Genomic DNA, 12,844 nt, shown 5'->3' on the forward strand with positions numbered 1-12,844 from the left:
TAAGGAACCCTATTATTATATTATTTGGTTAAGGAACCCCAACCCTCTCTAATAGCGCGTCTGAGATCAGATGCATTGTAAGCAACCCCAACCCTCTCTAATAGCGCGTCTGAGATCAGATGCATTGTAAGGATCCCCAACCCTCTCTAATAGCGTGTCTGAGATCAGATGCATTGTAAGGAACCCCAACCCTCTCTATTAGCGCGTCTGAGATAAGATGCATTGCATTGTAAGGACCCCCGACCCTCTCTAATAGCGCGTCTGAGATCATATGCATTGTAAGGAACCCCAACCCTCTCTAATTGCGCGTCTGAGATCAGATGCATTGTAAGGAACCCCAACCCTCTCTAACAGCGCGTCTGAGATACGATGCATTGTAACTTGTTCTTTATTTGGTAGAATTTTCAAATGACCTGAAAATTGCAGGGAACCCTTTTGGGGCGCCCGAAGAACCCAAGGGTACCTAGGACAAATGCATATGCCTGTCAAAACTGAAAAAAAAGAAGAAAGGGCAAAATTATGGTTGATAATTACCTAAAAATGTTTGCATATTTTTCACCTTTCTCCCTGATACAAAAAAAAATTATTTCCCCAAACACGTTAGTAGAAATGTGCAGACAGCTCTGGAACTGACGAGAGTAAAGAGATTTAATTCCTCTTCCAATCCCGCTGATCGCAGCGTTACCATGTTGGCGGTATATTTGCAGTGCGCATTAGGCCTCGGACATGGTGACGCAGACCGTACGGACTCTGAGCGAACAGACTGCTTTAAGGCAGTGTTCGCATCCATGCGGCGAGCGGGCGGAAGCGGGAGGGAGCAGAAATCAGTTAAACTGATTTCTCAGCGCGACAGACGGGTCACGTGAGCGGTCCGCCCAATGAGGGCGAACCAGCTCCGTGACGTAACTAGGAACGCCCCCAGGAACACCCCCCACGACTCGTCTAACACGGGCAGGGAAAGCACCCGCTTTCCCTCAGCCTCCGCGCGCCTCCGCACGGGAGAAGGCATCATGGCCCCAGCCTTAAGCTGCGTCCCCGCTGGCGCTGTGCTCTCGGCGCTTGCCGCTTTCACTTATTGCAGTCTTTATGTAGAAGTCCCAGCTCACGCGGTGCGCACGCGCTCGCCCAAGCTTGGCGCTTGAGCAGACAAAAAAAACTGACTTTGAAGCGCGCTCAACTTACCCGCAACGCCCCCCCCCCTCCGTTCGCGCTTGCAAAATAGGCAGGACACCCGGCGCTTATGCTTAGAGAGTTGGTGATGTCACCGCCCTCAAGCATGAGCGCGGTCAGCGTCAGCGGGGACGCAGCCTTACAATGAATCGAGTGTTTCCCAACCTGGGGGGGCACAGGAGATTTAAAAGGGTTGCTGGATTGCACTGTGAGTTAATGGCTATTATAGGATAAGCACAAAGTAATGAATGAAATCCTGCTCTCACACTGGTTACAATTCCAAGTATGAATTGCCTGGAAATGCCTGGAATATGTGAATAATGCCCAGGATCACAAATGAGTATGTGTTTTCATCATTCTCTAAAGATAAGTGCACTTTCTTTTAAAAATCACATATAAAGTGGAACTTCAGCACTGTGTGCTCCTCATAAGCAGAATGTTTGTGTGTTTCCTGCAGAGCCTCGTTAGCGCAGTAGGTAGCGCGTCAGTCTCATAATCTGAAGGTCGTGAGTTCGATCCTCACACGGGGCATAACGCTTTTGCTACTTCTATCTTTGTATTTGACACAATGTTGCAGTGTTACAATGACTCGGACGGTTCCGGGTTTGCTCCGGGTAATAAACCCGTGTGTAATAAACCCGTGTGTAATGTTTTTACATCTTTTATTCGGTTGAGTCTCCGGCTTCCAGGAGGAGGAGGACGTGGGAGAATTTAGTGAGCAATGTGATAAAGTGGTGCCCCCTTTGCACACTATCAGTTGGAGGGTCCCCGGCCAGTCGGTAGGAGGGTCCCCGGGCTGTCAGTGGGAGGGTTCCCGGCCAGTCGGTAGGAGGGTCCCCGGGCTGTGAGTGGCAGTGTCCCCGGACTCTCCGTGGGAGAGTCCCCCGGCTGTGAGTGGGAGTGTTCCCGGCCTGACAGTGGGAGGGTTCCCGGGCCTGTCAGTGGGAGTGTCCCCGGGCTGTGAGTGGGAGGGTTCCCGGCCTGTCAGTGGGTGGGTTCCCGGCCTGTCAGTGGGAGGGTCCCCCGGCCTGTCAGTGAGATGGTTCCCGGCCTGTCTGTGGGAGGGTCCCCCGGCCTGTCAGTGGGAGGGTCCCCCGGCTGTCAGTGGGAGGGTTCCCGGCCAGTGGGAGGGTTCCCGGCCTGTCAGTGGGAGGGTCCCCCGGCTGTCAGTGAGTGGATCCCCGGCCTGTCAGTGAGTGGATCCCCGGTCTGTGAGTGGGAGGGTCCCCGGTCTGTGAGTGGGAGGGTCCTCGGGCTGTCATTGGGTGGGAGAGTCCCCGGCCTCTCAGTGAGAGGATCCCCGGGCTGTCAGTGAGTGGATCCCCGGTCTGTGAGTGGGAGGGTCCCCGGGCTGTCAGTGAGTGGATCCCCGGGCTGTCAGTGAGTGGATCCCCGGCCTGTGAGTGGGAGGGTCCCCGGTCTGTGAGTGGGAGGGTCCTCGGGCTGTCATTGGGTGGGAGAGTCCCCGGGCTGTCAGTGAGTGGATCCCCGGTCTGTGAGTGGGAGGGTCCCCGGGCTGTCAGTGAGTGGATCCCCGGGCTGTCAGTGAGTGGATCCCCGGCCTGTCAGTGGGAGGGTCCCCGGTCTGTGAGTGGGAGGGTCCTCGGGCTGTCAGTGGGAGTGTCCCCGGGCTGTCAGTGAGTGTGGATTCCCGGCCTCTCAGTGACAGTGTCCCCGGGCTGTCAGTGGCAGTGTTTCCGGCCTCTCAGTGGCAGTGTCCCCTGACTGTCAGTGGCAGTTCCCCCGGCCTCTCAGTGGCAGTGTCTCTGGCCTCTCAGTGGCAGTTCCCCCGGCCTCTCAGTGGCAGTGTCTCTGGCCTCTCAGTGGCAGTTCCCCCGGCCTCTCAGTGGCAGTGTCCCCGGCCTCTCAGTGGCAGTGTCCCCGGCCTCTCAGTGACAGTGTCCCCGGCCTCTCAGTGGCAGTGCCCCCGGCCTCTCAGTGGCAGTGCCCCCGGCCTCTCAGTGGCAGTGCCCCCGGCCTCTCAGTGGCAGTGCCCCCGGCCTCTCAGTGGCAGTGCCCCCGGCCTCTCAGTGGCAGTGTCTCCGGCCTCTCAGTGGCAGTGCTCCCGGCCTCTCAGTGGCAGTGCCCCCAGCCTCTCAGTGGCAGTGCCCCCGGCCTCTCAGTGGCAGTGTCTCCGGCCTCTCAGTGGCAGTGTCTCCGGCCTCTCAGTGGCAGTGCCCCCGGCCTCTCAGTGGCAGTGTCTCCGGCCTCTCAGTGGCAGTGCCCCGGCCTCTCAGTGGCAGTGTCCCCGCGTGTCGCAGGCCGGGCTGGGTGGCTCTCTCCTCCGGATGGCGGTGTGCGCGAGGCTCTGCGGAGTCGGACAGTCCGGCGGCTGCCGGCGGAGGCAGCAACGTAAAGGCCCCGGGAGCGAACCGGACACCGACCCCGAGCTGGAGGACGAGGTGCGGATCGAGGCCGGGCACGGAGCCCGTGGCCCTGCTGTTTGCACCGCGGCTCCCCCCGGCTCTCTTCCCCGGGCCCCCCGCTCTCTCCTGCACCTCCCACCAGAGATCCTGGTGGAGATCTTCTCCTCGCTGCCCGGTACCGACCTGCCCAACCTGGCCCGGGTGTGCAAGAAGTTCCGCCACATCCTCACCACCGACACCATCTGGAGAAGGCGCTGCAAGCAGGGTGAGGCCTGGAGATTTGCCCCAGAAAGGGGTCACTGGGGCACAGGGAGGGGCAGGAGAGGTATTCGAGGCACTGGGGTGGATGGAAAGTGTATTAGACCCCGGAGGGGGGCTATAATGGGGTATTAGACCCCGGCTGGGGGGCTGTAATGTGGTAATAGACCCCGGAGGGGGGCTATAATGGGGTATTAGACCCCGGCGGGGGCTATAATGAGGTATTAGACCCCGGCGGGGGCTATAATGGGGTATTAGACCCTGGCGGGGGCTATAACTAGGTATTAGACCCAGTGGGGGGCTGTAATGTGGTATTAGACCCCGGAGGGGCTATAATGGGGTATTAGACCCCGGCGGGGGCTATAATGAGGTATTAGACCCAGTGGGGGGGCTGTAATGTGGTATTAGACCCCAGCGGGGGCTATAATGGGGTGTTAGGACACTGGGATAGGGCATACTGGGGTATTAGGATCTGTGGGAGTGGCATACTGCAGTATTAGGACTATATGGAGGGGCGTCATTGGGTATTAGTACTATAGTGAGGGGAATAATGGGGGTATTAGGACCCTGGGAGGGTGTAATGGGCATTGGAGTCCCAGGGATGTGTGTGAGGGGTATTAGAGCCCCAGGGAGGGGTATAAAAGCCATTAATGTGTGCGTTGCAGTATTAAAGCCTATGGAAAGAGTGTATTAGACTCTGAAAGGGGAATTATAGTCTCCGGAGAGGGTATTGGAGAGGGTATTAGGATTTCTGGGAGAGGCTATTGGAGTCCCTGACTAATCAGTCCACTTAGAAGACTTAAAATGTTTTTAGCTGTCAGTAAATAACTTAAGCTCTTCTTCTCATCTAAATCACATACATCTCTATGAAACCTTCCAGCAGTCTTTGAGCTCAGAAGATATTGGTGTAAAAAGTATTTTGGGGGCTTCCTAAATATCACCTGCAAAAATATAGAACGAGGCCCTTAACGAACTTCTCCAAAAAGTATATGTAGCCCCCTTTCCCTATGACTAAGGCCGCGGGCGCTGACCCGTGCTCACGCTTAGCAGTGAGCCCCTGCAGCCGCAATGAGAGCGGCTTTAGCAGGGGCTCGCGCACGCTTCCCAAGGCGTGCGGAAGCGTATCCGACAATTTTTTTTATAGTTTAAGCACTCACGGGAGTGCAGGGCCGGTCACGTGAGCGGTTCGCCCAATGAGGTTGAACCAGCTCCGTGACGTCACTGGCCCGCCCCCCGACGGCAGGCGAACTAAGGCCAGGGAAAGCACCCGCTTTCCCTCAGCCTCCGCGCGCCTCCGCACGGCTGAAGTCTCTATGGACTCAACCTAAGGGAGCCACGCGTGCTGCTATACCTGTTTGCTCACAGGAGGCCTAAGCCTCCGCCGCTGGGAGCCTGGGGTGAGCTCTTTCTCCGTTCGGTACAGCGCCTCCACCCATGAGGGATCCCAGCGTTGGTGGGATAACCCCTCACAGGAACCAATCGCAGTAATGAGGCATACACTCACAGGTATATAGCAATGCTTTCTGGCCCACACATATAATAACAACAACATAATCCCAATGCAATACCCACACACACCACCCAACACCCCGGCGTGGGTCCCCCAAAGTCCTGAGGGTGCCCTGGGCACCTAAACACCCGGTGTCCTTAGAACAGTCCCCACCCAGAGTATGAGGTAGTGCTACCCCTGTGTGGATTGTTGGTGCCTGTTATACCTCCCTGGGCACTCCTGTAGCCAGGTACCGCCGATGAATCAAAGGGGTCAGTCAGGTCCCACGCCGTGGGGCCTCCGACAAAATCCCCTCACGCCTTAGGGTCCTGGCCCGCCACGTGGGTGAGCTCCAGCTGCAGTGTCTCACGTGAATGTCTATAGGACACTAGCCTGGTCCCAGGCCGCAGGACACTGCGTGGCCGTCCGGTCACCAGCACTGCTAGGTCACTATTGGGAAGCGCCCCTATCTGGGGGCCTTCCCTGCACCACTTTACCAGTGGTGACTCAGGGCCCAGCTGGGGCCTACGGGGCCTAGATCTGCAAATGCCGACTTATTGTATTTGAAATAATGGAAGCCCCGCGAGTTCAGTGTATATAAATAGATATACTGTATTTAAATGGAGATATAATTATTTGGGGTCTTCTAATTACCTTTACCTCTTATACTGCCAGACGGGCCTGCAATGCATTGAAGTGCATGTTTAGGTTTAAGCTGCAAAGTCATTTTTTAAAAGGGCCGGTTTAGAAACAAATGTACAAGCAAAAGGACCAGAAGTGTACAGCAATGTGTGTGTGTGTGTATATGTATATATATATACCGGTATATATATATATATATACATATATATATATATATATTTTATTTTTTTTAATGCGGTAATCCTGCCCCTGTGCGCTTGTACATAATACAATAGAAAGATATACACAGGAGGCACACAAGGGACTTAAATATTAAAGCAATTTATATAACGTGAGTCAGCATTTCGGTCCTGTCTAGGACCACAGTTGTCTTGATAACGGCCCTGGAGAGGAGCGAAACGGTGACTCGCTTTAAATAAATAACTTTAATATTTAAGTCCCGTGTGTGTGTGTGTGTGTGTGTGTGTGTGTGTGTGTGTGTGTGTGTGTGTGTGTGTGTGTGTGTGTGTGTGTGTGTGTGTGTGTGTGTGTGTGTGTGTGTGTGTGTGTGTGTGTGTGTGTGTGTGTGTGTGTGTGTGTGTGTGTGTGTGTGTGTGTGTGTGTGTGTGTGTGTGTGTGTGTGTGTGTCTGGCAGGTTGAAGATCTCAGCCCTACCAGAGGGCTTTTGTTTCTTTCATGGTGGATCTGTTCTGGTTGACGCGTGTTGTTTAAATGCAGCTAACATTCTTAGGAAGTTGGATACATTGCATGCGTACACAGCACATGCAATTTTGGAGACAAAAGGTCACTGGGTTATTCACGTTAGAGGCTGATAAGTAACATGGGATGTTCTGTATGAAGTTATGTTGGAACATACAGTATAACCACTTTATCTGCTGGAAAAGCCTTCACTGCTAGTTCACATTGCCTGGGTTATCTGCAGCGGTGCTGAACTACTTCTGAGCCTCCAACCTTGTTCTTTTACACACTACAAAACTAAGGTTGCCAGGTGTCCAGTATTGAACCGGAATGTCCTGTATTTGGACGCTCTGCCCAGTAAGAAATGAGAGCTAATACTGGACATAGGGACCTAACTGTTGTTAGGTGTCAGGAGCCTGGGGGTGAGGCCAAGAAGAGGAGGAAACAGCATGGAGCGGAGGTGTGTGTGTGTCTCTCGAGCGCATCGCACCTTTCACCATTGTGTCCAGAATTTTAGTACAAGCCACCTGGTAACGCGCACTCCTGCGGCCTCGGAGATCTGTGCACTTGGCTGCAGGATATTGGGGAGGTGATCGGAGGAGTGGCGGGGGCGTCACGAAGCTGGTTCGCCCTCATTGGCTGGACCAGCTCACGTGACACTGACTTCACGCGGCAGTCGCCTGAGAAGACAAAATGTATTGTCTCCTCAAAACACTGCCGCGTCAATGCGCTACATCGCCTGCAGCCGCGCAGGCGCTTGGCTAACTGCAACAGCTAACTACGGAAGTGTGCTTGACAGGCACGCAAGCGTACGCACGCAGCAACTCCTCCACTGCAAGCTCAGCCTAATACGCTTGAAGCACTCCACAATTAACCACTCTGACCCAGATCCACAAGCGTGACACCCTTTTGTAGATTTGGGCATTTTGATTGGAAGATGAAGGGCAGGGTAAAAATAGTGTCTGATTCTGCTATATTGTTTTGTTTTCTGATGGAATAAAAAACCCAACATGTGCTTGGTAAGGTCCGGCGCAGGACTGCGTTCTGGGGCTAAGATGGTGGCTAATTCTCTTTTCCATAAGATCCTGGATACGTAAAGAGGTATTCTGCGATATCAGGCAGTCCAGCATATATAACACAAGGAACCGCTTTAATTTCTTATGTGTTAGATCAGGGGTGCGCAATCTTTTTCTCCTGCACCCCCCTGCCAGCTCTCCACCCCCCCTCCTTGCGTCCTCTCCCCCTGCTTACCTTGGGTCCGGCATCATGTGACCCCCAGCCACGATGTCATGGCGACACGTCACCATAAGCCGTCTGAGCCAAGGTAAGTGAAGTTACAGAAGCCTTCGCCGCGCCCCCTGCAGAGAATCTCGCACGGCCCCAATTTGCGCACCCCTGTTAGAGCAGAAGTGGGTAACTCCAGTCCTCAAGGGCCACCAACAGGTCAGATTTTCAGGATATCCCTGCTTCAGCACAGGTGGTGCAGTTGGTGAAGACTGAGCCATCTGTGCTGAAGCAGGAAAATCCTGAAAACCTGACCTGTTGGTGGCCTTTGAGGACTGGAATTGCTTACCCCTGTGTTAGAGGGCCCAGCTAAGCGTTAAAGTGGGGGTGTCAACCCCCCTAATCAAGATAGACACTCCCTTATCTTACAATGGTGACAACACCCTTGTGATTATTTCGAAGTGTTAAAGGAAGAGATGAGAATATATACTTTCACGGGAGTATATACAGCTCATGTTGTTATCCATTTTACTGAAAGCCAGGAATAATTATGCAGGATTAAAGCCAGCGTGCAGGAAATAACACGGAATGATTACAATATTTGTGTCATCGCCACATGAGAAGCTCTAATTTTCTCTGCTCCTCGAGTGGATGTCAGATCTTCACCAAGCTTCGTAATCAGCAGGCAGAGCCCAGGGCTAAAAATACTCCGTTACTGAGCTGCAGTTGGCTCTGATCACAGTTTTTGTCTTTGTTACGGGGTCGGGGCCTTTCTCATTAGCATGCTATCTGCCACTGGCTTTTCTGAAATCCAAAATACATCATTATTCCACGATTTCCATAAAAAAAAAGAAATAAGTGTTTTTTAATGTACAGCGGCCTGAGGTTTCACCAAATATCCACCTTTCAACATAATGGTACATGAATCGCCGTTCGTAAAGGGGTCGCTGCATATTTATTTAACCCTTGCCGTGCAAGAGAGTGCCGCCCGGTGTTACTTTGGAGGACACTGCAGTCTCCTTTTGGTACGGAAGGGGTGAACAAAATGCCAAGTGGCCAGGAAATCACAGCATTTCAAAGAATGGAAGCGAGGGAGGGCGGAAAACGTGTGTTAGAGCAAACGGTTCGTCATATTGTTGCACACAGAAGTAGGAAGGCAGAGCCGTGCATCGTAAGGGGTTAACAATTTGCAAAGAGATCCCATTGCTCTGATTATTGAAGTGAAGGGATCTTGTGAGATCAAACAGTGTTTATATAACTGGATAGTGATTATATCAGTGCTCTGTTTCATCTGCACTCACACAGTGTTTCACCCAATATACTGTTTCGTTCACTGCACTTATTTGTAGAGTTGTTACTATTTTGATACTTGGCATATTTGGAGTAAAGCAAAACTCTGTCACTTTGGGCGGCTGATTATAAGGCCAGGGTCGGCGGGCAGCCAATGGAAGGGCAGTTAGTGTAGACTAATGGGAGTGCAGGTAGTGTCATGGCCGCACCCGCCCATCATTGCCATGCCAGCTGCGCCTCCCATCGCTCCCCCTAGACCACACATCGCGGCTTTCACCCATGCGTGCCGCCAGGGGAGCGTGCTGCAGTGAACACCGGGACCATAGCCTAAAGCAGCTGCCCAAGCTGAGGTTTTTATTTTTTCCCTTTAATATGTGCATCAATACAATCCATACATTGATAAGTAATTAGCTTCGATCGGCAAACATTCGGCTCGGGGGTTCACTAAATGGCTGTCAGTGCAGCAGAAGAGGACCAAAGATGCAAAGTTCTGTGGGGAAGATCATGTGACCAGGCAGTCACTAGATACAATTGGTGCCCTGCTAGAGAGAGGGATGGGATCAAAAAGGGGTGTGCCAGAGCCTGTTTCAGAAGAGGAAGGGAATGTGACTTTGTAAATAGTTGCTATAGAAACAAAAAAATGCTTGTTACATTGTAATACGTTAAAAATGTCAGAGTTTTTAAAAAAATGCTACAAGTATTTTCTCATAGTACAGAAGTAACAGAACTGATGTATTAAAAAATTAAATACATACATGTAGGATATTGCTAAGTTAACAAAATAGCCTAATTAAAAAAAAACAGAGATGGGCTTCCTGTTTCCAAATAGGAAAACCTGAGCCTCCAGAGTTATATTCTCAGTAGTGGATAAATGCTCTGTCCTTTGAAGTGGGGTGCGTTTGCTCCTCTTAGGTGAATGTGCAACGTGGGCTCAATCCCACTGGTATATTCACGCTAAGCATATTTCTTTTTTCCGTGCTCCGGTGCTTTCAGCCACATAAGTTATATCCCTCCCAAGACAGCAAACATGGCAACTGTATCGCGCTTAATGGACATCCGGGCCACTGAGAAATCAATACTCGTTACTGCTTGTGATTGTTAACTCCTGCTGGCCCAGGATTAATTAACCTCACATTGCTTCTTTCATGTCCTCCTGTCCACCCCCTTCCCCTCCTCCTGTCCACTGTCCCCTTTCCTCCCCCCCTTCCCCCCCCTCCCCCCTTCCTCCCCTCCCCCCCTTCCGTCCTCCCCCCCCTCTCTCTCCCTTCCCCCCTCCCCCCCTCCCCCCCTTTCTCCCCCTCCCCCCCTTTCTCCCCCTCCCCTCCCTCTCCCCCCCACCCCCTCCCCCCCCCTCCCACCCCCTCCGTCTCCCTCCCCCCCTCCCCCCCCCTCTCCCACCCCCTCCCTCCCCCTCTCCCTCCCTCCCCCCCCCCTTTTCCTAGCGGGAAATTTAACTCACGGGCAACGCCGGGTCTCTCAGCTAGTGTAAAATAAAGTGCGAGCTGTGCTGCAGATGTGGAGTTGTTATGTACCGCAGGTACCTGCAGGACCGTTCTGCTCTGCCCTGTGCTGGCTGCTTTCTGCTCTGCCCTGTGCTGGCTCCTTCCTGCTCTATTGGTTTCTATCACAGTATAGTTTGATAACAAGTTATGGGCAAACCATTTCAGATTTGAGCAGAGGGGGTTGCCACGGCAACAGGCTGGGAAGCCACAAGGGGAAGTTACATTGTTGCAACATTACACAGGTTCCAGAACACACATGTAATCTGGCACGTGACTTTTGTTCATACTAGGTCCCTATTTATTTTAGAAGTAATGTTCAAATACCTATTATACACTGTGCAGAAAACACACCCCTGTTAAACAAATATCCTCTTGCCTGCTGCCTCTTATTTGTTAGATATTTGCAAGGGAATATGTCTCTTCCCCTCTTTGGAAATCCAAGCTATGTGAAAAAGTTAATGCGTACAGTCTAGTACAGTAATCTTCAACAGGGGTTCCATAGGTCATTTGAAAATTTGACGAAACAGAAGAATTTACAATGCCTCAGACGCGCTATTAGAGAGGGTTGGGGTTCCTTACAATGCATCTGATCTCAGAAGCGCTATTAGAGAGGGTTGGGGTTCCTTACAATGCATCTGATCTCAGACGCGCTATTAGAGAGGGTTGGGGTTCCTTACAATGCATCTGATCTCAGACGCGCTATTAGAGAGGGTTGGGGTTCCTTACAATGCTTCTGATCTCAGACGCGCTGTTAGAGAGGGTTGCGATTCTGCAGAATTTCACAGTATAATTATAGGGTTCCTTAACCAAATTTAAAAAAAAATACTTGTCTCAAATAGGATATAAGACACATAAATGTTTAGATGAAAATATTTAGCACCAAACAAATAAAATGCCTGACCTGTGACAGGGAATAAATAGACAATGTCTGGACATGAAGCTGCATTGGGATATTGTCACAGAGGTCGGTCCAACTTGAGTTGCTGCTGTAATCCTTTGCCTCGCTCTGTTAGCATATCCTGCGGCAGCAATGGTGTTCATGTTTAATATTATCCGACAATGTACAGCTAACCATAACCTTCATCATCTATATCAGCGGTGCGCAAAGTGGGGGGCGCGAGATTTTCTGGGGGTGGCTGCTACAGAGGCACCGCGCTTCCCCTAAGGCATTTAAAATAAATGCCGGGGATCGCGCGAGGCCTCTGTAACTTTTCACTTACCTGGAGTTCCAGGCAACGTGACCTCACGTGACTGCGCCGGAGCCGTGCAGGGAGTGGGAGTGGGGGGGAGGGTGCAGGGGGGGCGCATGTTGGTAAGTGGCGCACCCCTGATCTATATGTATATAGCACTGCCGCGGTATAACGCTCTGTACATAATAGAACCTACCAATCAATCTGCCCCTGCTCTGAAGTACTTCTCATATGGCGATAGTAAGTTACCCACAGTCGGAAGGTATTTTTGCATCTGGGGCAAGTTTCACCAACTGCGCCCCCCCCCCCTCCAATTTATAGAACCCCCTCCCTCTACCTCTCTCTCCTCTAATCTCTCTCTCTTCCCCCCTTCTTTCTCTCTCCCCTTTCTCCACCCCCCTTTTTTTCTCCCCCCCCCCCCGTTTTTCTCTCTCCCCTCCCCTTTTTCTCTCTCCCCCCCTTCCCTTTTTCTCTCTCCCCCCTCCCCTTTTTATCTCACCCCCCATCCCCTTTTATCTCTCTCTTCCCCCCTTTCTCTGGCTTTGGCTGCTTAAAAGCCCCCCCCACACCACCATCCCTACCTGTTGAGTAAGGGCGAGACGTCGAAAGGTGGCACTGACTTCCGGATTGAACTGCCAGGGCTTGCCCCGGCCTCTGCCGCTGTCACCTCCGGCCTGACCTGCACCCCGAAAGAGGGTACGGCCGGGGCAGCTGTGCCTCTCACCCCTTTTTCCGCCTCTTGTTGCTGTCCTGGCCTCCAACTGTGTGTTTCATTTCAGTGTTCCCTTATAACAAGGCTTCTTGCCAAACTCTCCCACCTGCTGCACCCTGTTGCTTGCATGTACCTACGTCACATTGGTGTGACACGCATGGTTCCGTCGCGACACCTCCCAGCCTCGGTTTGGTGTAACCGAGCCCGTGCATCTCTCCTTGCAGAATACGGCGTCTGTGAAAACCTGCGGAAGCTGGAGGTCACCGGGGTGTCCTGCCGAGATGTCTACGTGAAACGTGAGTAGTTACGACACCCACTTCAGC

The 12,844-nt window shown here is 52.3% G+C and overlaps 1 protein-coding gene and 1 non-coding gene across 5 annotated transcripts in view; both read left to right on the plus strand.

Moving 5' to 3' along the window:
* The first annotated feature begins 1,628 nt into the window (after positions 1–1,628).
* On the plus strand, positions 1,629–1,701 carry TRNAM-CAU (transfer RNA methionine (anticodon CAU)). Its single transcript has one exon. It is a non-coding gene; the product is annotated as a tRNA-Met (tRNA).
* A 467-nt stretch (positions 1,702–2,168) lies between these two features.
* FBXO31 (F-box protein 31) overlaps positions 2,169–12,844 on the plus strand; it is a 30,575-nt gene continuing 19,899 nt past the window's right edge. For 2 of the 4 annotated variants that reach the window (XM_075576438.1, XM_075576439.1), the window contains exons 1-2: positions 2,187–2,738; positions 12,746–12,817. Coding sequence is in view for 2 of the 4 variants with exons in the window: in XM_075576437.1 (XP_075432552.1) it covers positions 3,459–3,801; positions 12,746–12,817 (415 nt within the window). In the remaining 2 variants the exon portion in view is untranslated. Of the gene's footprint in view, positions 3,802–12,745; positions 12,818–12,844 lie in introns of all 4 variants that reach the window. The other 2 variants (XM_075576437.1, XM_075576436.1) reach the window with 2 other exon arrangements.

The sequence above is a fragment of the Ascaphus truei genome, chromosome 19 (genome assembly GCF_040206685.1).
Source record: "Ascaphus truei isolate aAscTru1 chromosome 19, aAscTru1.hap1, whole genome shotgun sequence".
Taxonomy (NCBI): domain Eukaryota; kingdom Metazoa; phylum Chordata; class Amphibia; order Anura; family Ascaphidae; genus Ascaphus; species Ascaphus truei.